We start from the raw sequence: 11,797 nt of genomic DNA on the forward strand, positions 1-11,797 counted from the left end.
ACAAATATTTACTGATATACATTAATATCTTTTGTTGTTGTTATTATTGCAGCCACCCCCCAGCCTTTTGCTGACCCCCCTTCCTCGTCTTCCCCGGGCAATTCGCTAATTCCATCTCTGCTGTCCATCACATTAATTTCTACAATGACTTCATCCGCTCCACTCCATAATGTATATTTTTAAACCGAGCAGGTTCTTTTAATGTATATTCTGGTGTCATTTCGGTGGCTGTTATTTCTCTCTGGATTGTCCCCCCGGTACAGCAGCGGCCTGTTTTTTCCTCCCCCTGTGTGTGTTTTTATTATTTTCCCCCTGGCTTAGATGTGTCAATCACTCTCTCCCTGCCATTGGTTGGAGAGTTTGCGTCAAAAAGTTGCCAGAGAGGCGCTTTCTCAGCAAAGCTCCCCGAGAGAGGTAGAGACCTTCAGCTCCAACGCACCCTGCCACTATTATTAAAAATAAAATCACTTTGACCAGCTCCAGCACCGGCCAGCTCTGTATGTACCGAGCCCAGACCCCGAGCATCCCTGCATCCCTCTCCTGCACCGTCCCCTCCCCTTTTCCCCCATTTATTCTCCTTTTTCAAACATTTTTTCTCCACCCCCCCTCCGCCCCCCCCTTTCCCCCGATGTCGTGGGCATGTGCATGCGGCGAGCTCTCTAACCTCCCGCTTTGTGCTTTCTCTCCCAGCTCAGCCCGAGCTCTGAATTTGGCGAGGATCAGGGAGCAGGTTTCCCCCTTCGCCCCCCAGCCCTGCCCGCGGCTCCGGCGAGGCTCGCAGGTAAGTCCGACCCGCTGGCTCCATCCTTCCTTGGGGGAATCGCTGGGCGGCAGGAATACAGGGAGAGGGGAATTAAAATTATAATTTTTTTAAAAAAAATATTATTATTTTCAAATCGCCTGTGTGCGGTGGGGGTGCGCCGGGGCGGGGAGCAGGCGGCTCCCGCAGGAGCTGCCCGGGAGAGGCTGGGCCGGGCCGGGCGGTGGCGGCCCCGGGTCGGTCCTCGGCAGGGACCGGGAGCTGCAGGATGAGAAGGCGAAGGGCCAAACCGGGAATCCGGGGGCGCTCCCCATCGCCGCCCTCGCCCCCCGACTCTCGTCCCCCGCGGTCGGGCGCGGAGCCGCTCGCTCTCCACGGGCAGGCGCGGGGCTTCACCGCGATTTCGTTGGGTACATGATTTTTTCCCGGCCTATTCCTTTGGCCTGTAGTTATTTCCTGACCTCAAGCTGGACTTTTAAAATTAGAGAAAAATAAAAAAAAAAAAAAAGGAGAAATTTCTCCCCTCTCTCCACTCCTACCTGAGAACCCTTTCATCCTCCTCCTCCTCTTCCTCGCGATGCGGAGACTCAGCAAAGTAATTTTGCAAAGGTGTTTCTGAGCACTCGCGGCCCGGGAGAACCGGGCTGGAAAGCGCAGGGAGAGAAACCTTCAAGGCATTTCGAGCCGGAGCTTCACGATTTGGTGTGGGCGAAACGGATGGCAGAAATGGCATCCAGGTCGGAGAGGGGCTGGAGCTGGTTTCCACCTCCCTCATCTTATTTTATTTTAATTTTTTTATGCCTTGGGAAAGCGCTTCCCAAAGACACCGACCGCGAGTAACGCGCCCCGGCCTCTCTCCTCTGAATCGCACCGCGCTGACAAAGAGAAAGTCGGGAAAAGTGCTTGTGCACCGGCGCAAGTTTCTTTAGAACTAAAAACCTGCTTCGCTGCTGAGGTTTATTTCGATTGCGGCTGCTTAGAGAAGTTGAGGCTTATTATTTATTTATTTTGAAAAGGTGCAACTCTAGTTTAAAAAAAAAAAAAATTAAAAAGGGGGGAGAAAAAGCACTTCAAAATGCGGCCGGGTGCTGCTGGGAGGCAGGGACGGGTCAGACGGCCCTGCGGCGGAGGTGGCTGCCCGCCGAGCCCGGCTCCGCCGCTCCCGGTCCCGGAGAGGGGCCGCGGCCGCGGAGCAGCGCGGAGGTTCGGAGGGCGAAGCGCTGGGGACCGCCCGGCAGAGCCAGTGACGGGTCCACCCCCGCCGCCTTTGGCCCGGGGTAAAATTCCCATGTTGGAAAATATCACCCCAAACAGACCCTTCAAGGGAAAGAAAGGTTTGAATTTAAAAAAAAAAAAAAATTAGAATTTTAAAAATGTCAGAAATTCGTTGGAGCGCGGCAAGGGCGGGTGAAGCGGCTCTCGTTTGCAAAACAAAAGAAAACAAATTCGCTTTTCTACCTTGGCACCTTTCCCCTTGCCCTCCGCGGGAGCCCCTCCGCGCCCCGGCCGAGCCCCCCCGGCCCCGCGTCCCCCCGCAGCGCGGCCGGGGCCAGGGGCGCAGGCTGCGCGCCCGGGCGCGGATCGCTGCCCCGCATTAATCACCGGGGCGAGCAGCGGAGCCGGGGCCGGTGGCTCGTAATTAGGGAGCGTGTGCCGCCCGGATTATCTCGTTAGTTTATCAAGAAAACATTTATTATAATTAATTCTCGGACGGGGTAATTATTATTGAGCGAGGGCAGAGCAACTGGTAGCCGGGATCTGTGCGGAGCGGGGGGGGAGCAGGAGGAGGGGGAAAGGTGACAGATTGCGGAGTGGAGCCGTTGCTCCGCGGGCTGCGGGGCGGCCCCGGGATGCGCGGCCGCGGCCGAGGGGCTCCGCGGGCGGCCGCGCCGGGCTGGCGCCTCGGCGGGATGCCGCCGAGTTTAACCGAACGGCTTTAGGGTTGCTTTTTTTGGGAGGAGGTGTTTGCGCTTTTTTTGTTGGTTTTTTTTATCCTTTTTTTCCTTTTTTTTTTTTTTTTGTTTGTTTGTTTTTAATTTTTGTTCGCTCGTTTTGAAGCGGGCAGCTACCCCCGCTTTGCTCTTCCGCGCGTCTTGCGCGGCGAACAGAGCGGTGGCCGAAGCCGCACGGCCGCGGAGCGGGGCTACCCCCTCGGTAGAATCGTCCCCGTTCGGCCTCCCCCGGGGCAGTGATGCTAAAAGCGGGCCCCGACCCCGCGCACCCCGCGCTGGATGCGCGCTCCCTCCGCCGCTCGGCGCGTTTGTGCGCGGCAAATCCCTTCCCCGAGGGGAGAAGGGGAAACTCCGCGCCGCTCAGAAGCCGCACCGACGGCGCTGGTGGAGGGTGCACCGGGGCCGGGGGGTCCCGCAGGAGCCCCCCGGCAGCGCTTGGCCCTCCCGGGGAGTCGGCTGGTCTGAAACACGGAGTTTTGGGGTGTTTCGGGAAGAAAGTTGCGCTGGAGTTTGTTTTCCCGACGGCCGCTGGGAGTGGATGGAAGGGCGAGCTTTTGCTCTAAAAGATTTTTAAAAAATATTTTCTACGGGGAAAACAGCCTTAACCTTTTTAGGAGTCCCTGTTTGGCCCCTTGACGGCCTTTTTTTTTTTTGGTGGAGCGGGTGTTTGGGTCCCCCTCAGACCCCGCTGCAGAGAGCCCGGTCCCGTCGGGGCAGCGAGAGGGGACCGGGGGAGCCCGAGAGGGGACCGGGGGAGCCGCTCGCCCGCCGGGGCTGTCCCGGGGCCGCTCGCCACCGAGGTGTTTGTTTAGCTTCAGCTCCGTCATCAAGAGTTTCTTGAAAGCCTAATAAATCTGTTACTTGCCTCCAAATCTAATTACCCGGAGTACTAATTAGGTGCAAATGGCCGGTGGAAATTACTGCAGACGTGGACTGATGGCGGGAGAGCAAAAAAGTTTGGCTCTTCCCGAGCGGGCATTTGAGCTCTGAAATGCAGCAACGTCGGGGGGAAGGGGAAAAGGGGGAGAGGGGGGAAGGTTTGAATGTTGCCCAAACCTGGGATAATTAAAGTCCTTGCAAGAGACTAGTGGAGAGATAGGTTTCTTGAATTGTTTCTTTGTTTCTCACCCTTGGGCTTTGTTATCTGCATTATTTATTTAGCCGAGGGGTTCTTTGTGTCTGCCAATGGCCCCAATCAAGTTTTGCTTGAGACAATTAGCCGGTGCCCGGCCGGGAATCCTATGCAAATGCCCCCGGCTGCCGTACAATGCGGGCAGTTGAAGGCATGGGGGGGTTTTGTTCGGGTAGTAATTACTGGCTGGGATGTGCCCCCCCCCCCCCCCCCTTCCCTCCCCTCCTCGCCCTTTTTGGGGAGAGATGCGTTTATCTAGTCAGTCTCTCCCAGCTCCCAAATCCGGCTGGGGTCCGAGCTGGAGAATTGACGGGGGAAGGCAGCGGGGATAAAAGCGGGGGGGGGAGTGAGAGGCGGGGGGGGCAGCGAGCTGGCCTGACTCCCCCTTCATCCCTCCATTGCTCCTTCCTCTCCCTCCTGCGCAGGCACCTGGCGGCCCCCCCACGCCCGACGGCTCCCCCAGGCACCGCCCGGGGCAGGCAGGGCGCTCGGCCGGCTCCCCCTCGCCCGGATTTCGGCCAACTCTCCTCCCCGCCACAACTTTAGCATGATGTCTTATCTTAAGCAACCACCTTATGCAGTCAATGGCCTGAGTCTCACAACCTCGGGCATGGATTTGTTGCATCCGTCCGTCGGTTACCCCGGTAAGCCACGTTTTTCTTCCCTCTTCCCTCCCCCTTTTTGCTCCACGGAGGAGAAGCCGCTGGGATTTTGGAGGCACAACATGCGCAGGGATCATGCTGGCTTGGGTGGGTGAGGGCGTGGGGTCCCTCTGTCTCCCTTCTTCCTCACCCCCAACTTTTTATGGGTGAAAGGGGCTGCAAACAGGGGAGACCCCGATGCTGGGGATCGGGGCCAGATGCTCCAAACGCATCCAGGGGAGATGCGAAGTTGGGATTGCCGCACTGTGGCGGCTGATCTTGGGAGTGCGGGTTCCCCGGGAGAAGAGAGGGAATGTGGGTGCCCACCCGGGGAGGGGACTGGAGGGAACACCGGGGTCTGAGGGGTCGCTGACTGACAGCCAGGGCCTCTGGCTCCGTTCGCAGCCACCCCGCGAAAGCAGCGGCGGGAGCGCACGACCTTCACCCGGGCGCAGCTGGATGTGCTGGAGGCTCTTTTCGCCAAGACCCGCTACCCCGACATCTTCATGCGGGAGGAGGTGGCCCTGAAAATCAACTTGCCCGAGTCCAGAGTGCAGGTAGGAAGCGGAGAGGCTCCGGAGAGCCCTGCCTGCCCTTCCCCTCCTTGCCGGCGTGAAGGGGTTGGACTGGCCTGTGCCTGACGGGGAGGGAGACGAGGGGACCGGTTTAGGGAATGGATTCACCCTTGTGGGGTGATGGGGGGTCGGAGAAGGGTGGGGGTTCAGTGAGGGGCTGTAGTGGCATTTTGCATCCCCAGGGCTGGCGTGTGCCCCCCCCCTTCCTCCCCCTGCACTGAGGGGGTGTTATGCAGATCCTGGATCCCAGCTCTGAACCTTCCATACCCATCTCCAGCACCCCCAAATCCCAGCCTGCTCTGCATGCATTTGGGGGCCTTGCAGAAGCCACAAAGGATCCCCCCCCCTTCACCACAATTGCAGAGCTGGGCCAGGTTGGGATCCCAGTTCACACCAGTACAGACTTTGTCCCCTTTGAGGGGACTTCGATGAGAGAGGGGCTCCCTCCACCAAGGAAGCCCCTCTCCTGGGGCTGGGCTGTGTCTCCTCTGCAGGAGCCTGCACGGACCCCATCCAGGCAGCATTTTGGAGGTGCTGCTGGCAGGGCAGGAGGGCGCTGCCCTCTCTGGGATCCAGAACACCCCAGCAGCAGGGGCACGGCATCTCCAAAGCCATCCCTCCCACTTGCCTCCTGGTGAGGCTTCCCGAGGCTGTGTGGTGCCATGTTCCCCTGGAGCGTGGTGGCTGGGATTGGGATACCCCCATGCCAAACCCCATCCTCCTCTCCACAAAACCTCCCCAGAGCCGGCCCCCTTGGGCCTGGCTAAGGGGGGGGTGAGATGGGCTGAGGGGCCAACTCTGGCCGAGGGGGTGAGAGCAGAGAGCCTGTAAATGAGACATCTTTACCCCCCTCCCCATCCCCTACCTCTGCTGCCTTAATTGTGCCCTCCTTTTCTGATGTTCTGTTGTTTCTAATTAAGGGCTCGACTTCAATAGGCCTTAAACAGTGATTCCTGGGGGTCCCTGGCCGGCAAACAGCAAAGAGGGAATGCTTCCCCCTCTCCCCCAAAAGTGACCTTATTAAGGAATTTGATTTGTGATTTCCACTTGTTATTACTGCTGATGATCTCAGGGAGGGGGAGCCCCGGAGCTTTTCTTTGCAGCAGCCTGCAACCCTCCGCTCTTGAGGGGCAGTTTTAGGTCTCCCCCCGGTGAGGTCTCTCTGCCATCGTTTCTTTCCCACCTTGGGTTTGCCCGTGTATCCCTAACCCCAGGCTTTTTCTCTCTCCCTCCCCTGTGTCTCTGTCTCAAGGTGTGGTTTAAAAACCGCCGAGCCAAGTGCCGGCAGCAGCAGCAGCAGCAGCAGAACGGGGGCCAGAACAAGGTGCGGCCAGCTAAAAAGAAGAATTCGCCAGCCCGGGAAGTGAGTTCGGAGAGTGGGACCAGCGGGCAGTTCACTCCCCCCTCCAGCACCTCAGTCCCCACCATTTCCAGCAGCAGTGCCCCCGTGTCCATCTGGAGCCCGGCATCCATCTCCCCGCTCTCAGACCCCCTGTCCACCTCTTCCTCCTGCATGCAGAGATCCTATCCCATGACCTACACCCAGGCATCAGGCTACAGCCAAGGATACGCTGGATCGACCTCCTATTTCGGAGGGATGGACTGTGGATCTTACTTGACCCCTATGCACCACCAGCTCCCAGGGCCAGGGGCCACCCTGAGTCCCATGGGTGCCAACGCGGTCACCAGCCACCTCAACCAGTCTCCAGCCTCCCTCTCCACCCAGGGCTACGGAGCCTCCAGTTTGGGCTTTAACTCCACCACCGATTGCTTGGATTATAAAGACCAAACCGCCTCCTGGAAGTTAAACTTCAATGCTGACTGCTTGGATTATAAGGACCAGACATCGTCATGGAAGTTCCAGGTTTTGTGAAGAACCTTTGTGATACCGAGAGAAATCGCGACGAGAACGAACAGGCTGGGCTGAGCGCTCCAGTTTTAGTCAGGTCTTGGTTAAATTAAAGAGAAAATTAACTCCACGGACAAACAAACGAACAAAAAAACCGACGGCAACAAGAGGGGGACAGTGTTGGTGTGATCCCGTTCAGACTCATCTCCTGCTCAGACGCTCTGGAAAAGGAATAATAAAGAGGAAAAACGGAGGAGGAAGGCCTTAAACGGACAGATCATCTAGTGAGCAGAAACCAGACAGACCCATCTGTGTTCTTTCTAGTTTTAGGCAATTGTTGGGTTTCTTTGTTTGGAAGAGGTGGGAGATTGTCCCACCTACGGGCCAGTTTTAAAAAAAAAAAAAAAAAAAAAAAAAAAAAGAGAGTCTAGGTTTTTATTTCTTTTTTTGTGTGTGCGTGGAAAGATGATCCTTCACCCAGAGGTTTCCAATGTGTTAGCCAACCCTCGGTTAAAATATTCAGAATGGACAACATCTCTCTTTTTCTCCCTCTTTTTGTCCCTCCCTCTTTCTTTCTCTCTCGAGCTCATCCAACTGTTTCATGCCCAACTTGCTGAAGTTGGCACCCGGAGAACTTGGTTCAGGGCTGTGTGGGTTGTGTGACTGATTGTCCTAGCTGCACTACTTTATTTAAAGATTAAGAAAAAAAAAGATAATGTTCATAAGGAGTCAATATGTAGTTTTTAAGAGACAATCAGTGTGTGTCTTATATAAATGGTACATCTGTGGTTTTTAATCTGTGCTAGACTTCAAAACTGTGATCTCCTGTATTGTATGCAACTATGAACTCTGCACCAGTGGGAGTTCTGCTGTGATTTAAATAGGTTATAATTATAAGTGAAATTCAGAGCAACTGAGTTACCTATTATCATCTTTTAAAAAAAAATAATTAAAAATATATATTTAAAAAAATAATAAAAAAGAAAAAAAAGAAAAACGCAAAAAACATGATCGCCTTTCACCCGAGGTGAACTGCACTGAAACTTTTTACAACAAACTGTCTCTGAATGAAAGAGGAAAGACCGAAAATACCCCACCCGAGGACATTTAACTCCTCTGGAGCTCACTTACTGCTGGCCACGCCGGCAGTAACCGTCAAATCCAACAGGACTTTGGGCAGTTGCTCTGACCTGGATGAATTTAAACCAAGAAATTCATTGTCGTTTATGCTTGCAGATGTTAACTGAAAAAAAAAGAAAAAAAAAAGATATATATGCATAAACCTTTTTTTCCTGGATTTGGCAGATATGTATAATTATATTAAAATGGTTCTAGCACACCTGATGGTTGTCTTCCATTTTAATCGCAGCTGGCGAGTGACGGAGAAGGGGCGATGCCGTCCTCGGGTGCAGCCGGGCACGGGGGACCAGGAGGGTCTGGCTGCTTCTGCAGGGCTGAGACAAAAGGGGTTCTGCTGGCAGCTCCCCGAGGTGAAGGAAGCAAAATCAAGGAGGGGCGTTATTTTATTTTTGAAATTTTTAATCAAAAAACTTTCCTTACAAGCAGACCTTGGATAATGTGACTTTTCCCACCCCAGCTTCGCCGAATCTCTGCGTGGGGAGGGACGGGTGCGTTTGCTCTGTGGCTTCCCAGGGGATGGAGTCCCCAGTTGTGTGTTTGGGGAAAGCCCTAAACTTTCCAGGCAGGAGAAGGGGGAAACTGGATCAGGCAGGATGCTCTGAGCAGAGGTGCTGGGGAAGGAGAGAGACAAGTGTTTGAGCTACAACCTCACAAGCTGAAGCTACAGTGCCCCAGGATGCAGGATCAGGCCCTTCCCAAGCATCCCTGCTCTTGGTGGCTCTTTCTCTGTCCTTCTCCCTCTTTCTCCCTCTCTCCTTCCTGCGTGCAGCGCTGGGGCTGCTGGAGCCCTGAACTCGGGCTGGATTTAGAGCAGCAGAAAAAATGGACCTCTGGAAAGAGAGAGTTCCCTGTCACCAGCTGTCCCTCAGGGCTTGTCACCAGCACCCTGTGAGTCACCCAGGGCCGCCAGCACCACGCCTTGGTCCCCAGGACTGGGGAGCACAAGCGATGACACAGCCATGGTGCCTCTCCGGCCATCCCTGGACTCTGCACCCCAGCATCCCAAACTGCCCCTTCCACGGGCACCAGCAAACCGCTCCTTCCTGCAGTGCCATTTTTGTCCCCCGCCACCACGACCAGAGAGCGGCCTTCAAAATAAACAGCTCTGAGTGCAGGCGAGGTTTTGTGCTGCCTCACGTTAGCGTGTGTCGCTCGGTGATTTTCTCATTTCTTTTTTTGTACCGGGAGGATCCATGCAGGGCAGGTTTGGGAAGTGCTAGCCACGTCCCTGCCGCCGGCATCTCCCAGGCAGCAGCGTGGAAAGTTTCATTTCTCCACCGATTTCAAATCAACAAAGTTTACTTCTCCCCCAAAAAAATGTATTCAAGAAAAATATGCTCAAGAAAACCAAGTCCTTACTGAACTGGGGCACAGCATCCCACCTGCCTGGAAAAGCTCTTTGTTTCCTGAGCTTTTGATTAGTAATTTTTTTAAAGCCTCTTTAAAACCTCTTTTTGCATTTAGCTTTCCCCATCTTATCTTTTACTTTTCTTTCCTGAGTATTTCCCTGTCTGTCAGGGATGAGCTCCTCCAGCTAGTGCTCGTTTTTATCAGAAAAAGATAATTCATGGCAGGAGTTTCTCTGATTTTTCCCTGGTTTTTTGTACTTCCCACGTTTTCTCTCCCTGTTTGTTTCTGAGTTTAATTTAAATGGGCACATGCGTGGGCAAAGGGCAAAATCCCAAGGTGAGCTGGCAAACGCAAAATATTCTGTAAAGAGTGTTTTAACTCCTTTTTAATTTTTAATGTTTTACATTTCCTGGTAGAATTCATTTCCTCTGAACTCAGGCTGCAGTAGGCAATCCTGGATCCAATAAAATCTGGGGGAAAGCTGGGGAGACCACAGCCCAGTTTAGTGTTGGAAAGCTGGATTTAAGGGCAAAGAGCTGATGAGGACGGTGTTTGATTTGAGGTGTCCTGCCCAGCCCCCCTAAATATACATACAAACAAGCCCTCTACCTGCTCTCCAATGTGGCATTTCCCAACGGAGGGGGGAAAAAATCCCTTAGATTGGAATAGCAGAAAAACAGGAGGGAAATCTGGACTGCAACCATAACAGAACTGCCTGGAATGCCGGTTCCAGCACCTCTGCCTGCTCCCCGCCTGCTCCCTGGTTGTCCTCGGCTCAGCCCCTCCTGCCCCTGCTCTGCTTCCTTGTCCGATTCCCTCTCCATCTGCCTGCACCTTGCCCAATGTTCCTTTCCACTCCCCACCAGCACCAGCCCACTCTCCCCAGGGCTCCCCAGTAACCAGAGCATCCCTGCTCCCACCCCAGCCCGAGCCAGCCCAGGGAGCCCCAAAACAGGGACAACTTTTGGGGTGTTGTATTTCCAGGAGGACCCTGGGGCTGGGGAGCGCTGCCAGTTTCCAAGGAGACAGGGGAGATTTACTGGAAAAAAGCGGATTTAGGGACATGCAGTGGAGCTTCACCACCTGGTACTGAGTGGAGTGGCAAAGGAACACCCCAAACTCCCACTCACAGCCCTGGCACTGCCTTTACCTGGGATTTGGGGGGGTGGGAGTAGGGCTGGGGGGTTGGGAATGGGTTTGGGTTTGGGAAGGTCAGAAAGAGAGGACAGGGAAGAGGGGCTGTGCTGGGGTGAAGGGATGGGATTGCTGGGGATTAGGGCATGGTGTGAGCTGGGCTGGGCTGGGTGGGCACTGGGCTGCGTGTGGGGAGGTGTCAGGGATGGGAGGTGAGGGAGGGGAAGGAAGGAAATGGAAGGAAGGGAAAAGAAGGGAAGTAAGGAAGTAAGGAGGGAGAGAAGGAGGGGAGGAAGAGAAGGAGGGAAAGAAGGAAGAGGGAAAGAAGGAGGGAGGAAGGAGAGAGGGAGAAGAGGAGAAAAAAGAGGGAGGGAGGAAAGAAGGAAGAAGGAAGAAGGAAGAAGGAAGAAGGAAGAAGGAAGAAGGAAGAAGGAAGAAGGAAAGGAAAGGAAAAAGGAGGAGAAAGAGAGAACAGAGCGAAAGACAGAAGGGAAGGAGAAACACCATCTCCAGCTGCTGGGGCTGCCTGGTGTCTGCCTGCTGCTGCTTCACCTCAGTGCTGGGGCAGAGCAGAGGGAGGTGATGGTGGGGGGGAGAAGAGGTGGTGAAGAGACAGATAAATATATAAATCCCACACAAACTGTTAAAATCTGCTCTGAGAGTCAATTTTGACTTTTAGGCTCATGAACCATTAATAAAAATCTCCTTATACTCAGATGGCTCTCAAATGCCGTGATAGCGGATTACAAACTCCTAATGGAGATAGTGTATGATCAAATATTCTCTAAGCACCAAGGTCTAACATCCTGGGGGTGGCCAGGCCACCTGATTATCAGCTTATTGGCAAATACCTCTTAGTGAGGGATGTGCCAAAACGAAAGTGTCTTCCTCATTGTGCTCCCTTCCCCACTCTTCCTTCAGACAGGTTTGGGAATGGCATCCTGTGGTCTGGGGACCATAGAATGCCCTGTGGCAATGATGTCCCCACTCTGTCATGGGGCTTGTCCCTGGTTTCTGGGTTTTCCTGTGAGAGATGCAGACTCAGAGGTCTCAGAGGAGTTTCAGGCTCCCAGTGCACAAAGCAAATGCCTTTCTTGGTCTCAACACTGGTGACACTCAGCCCTTGCCAGGACCAAAACACTGAATGTGATGCATAATTACCTGGTAATTAAATTTGGAGGGCTGAGGCAGCAACATTGTAGGGAGAGGAGAGGAGAGGAGAGGAGAGGAGAGGAGAGGAGAGGAGAGGAGAGGAGAGGAGAGG

The 11,797-nt window shown here is 54.3% G+C and overlaps 1 protein-coding gene across 1 annotated transcript; it reads left to right on the forward strand.

Annotated features, from left to right (window-relative positions):
• Positions 1–385: 385 nt before the first annotated feature.
• OTX2 (orthodenticle homeobox 2) lies at positions 386–7,977 on the forward strand. Its single transcript, XM_042047610.1, has 5 exons — positions 386–497; positions 691–781; positions 4,270–4,488; positions 4,891–5,042; positions 6,313–7,977. The coding sequence occupies exons 3-5, from the start codon at positions 4,392–4,394 to the stop codon at positions 6,931–6,933; spliced, it is 870 nt and encodes a 289-aa protein (XP_041903544.1). The 5' UTR covers positions 386–497; positions 691–781; positions 4,270–4,391; the 3' UTR covers positions 6,934–7,977.
• The last annotated feature ends 3,820 nt before the right edge of the window (positions 7,978–11,797 follow it).

This window comes from Corvus kubaryi, unplaced genomic scaffold (genome assembly GCF_017639235.1).
Source record: "Corvus kubaryi isolate FWS band 111438036 unplaced genomic scaffold, C.kubaryi_AGA036_p1.0 66, whole genome shotgun sequence".
In the NCBI taxonomy this organism is placed as follows: domain Eukaryota; kingdom Metazoa; phylum Chordata; class Aves; order Passeriformes; family Corvidae; genus Corvus; species Corvus kubaryi.

What these genes read in the sequence shown, in the direction of transcription:
- OTX2 (XM_042047610.1), top strand. Translation starts at nt 4,392, where the DNA reads ATGATGTCTTATCTTAAGCAACCACCTTATGCAGTCAATGGCCTGAGT. An exon ending in TCCGTCCGTCGGTTACCCCG is followed by an intron (nt 4,489 to 4,890) that starts GTAAGCCACGTT and finishes CTCCGTTCGCAG; the next exon opens with CCACCCCGCGAAAGCAGCGG. An exon ending in TGCCCGAGTCCAGAGTGCAG is followed by an intron (nt 5,043 to 6,312) that starts GTAGGAAGCGGA and finishes CTCTGTCTCAAG; the next exon opens with GTGTGGTTTAAAAACCGCCG.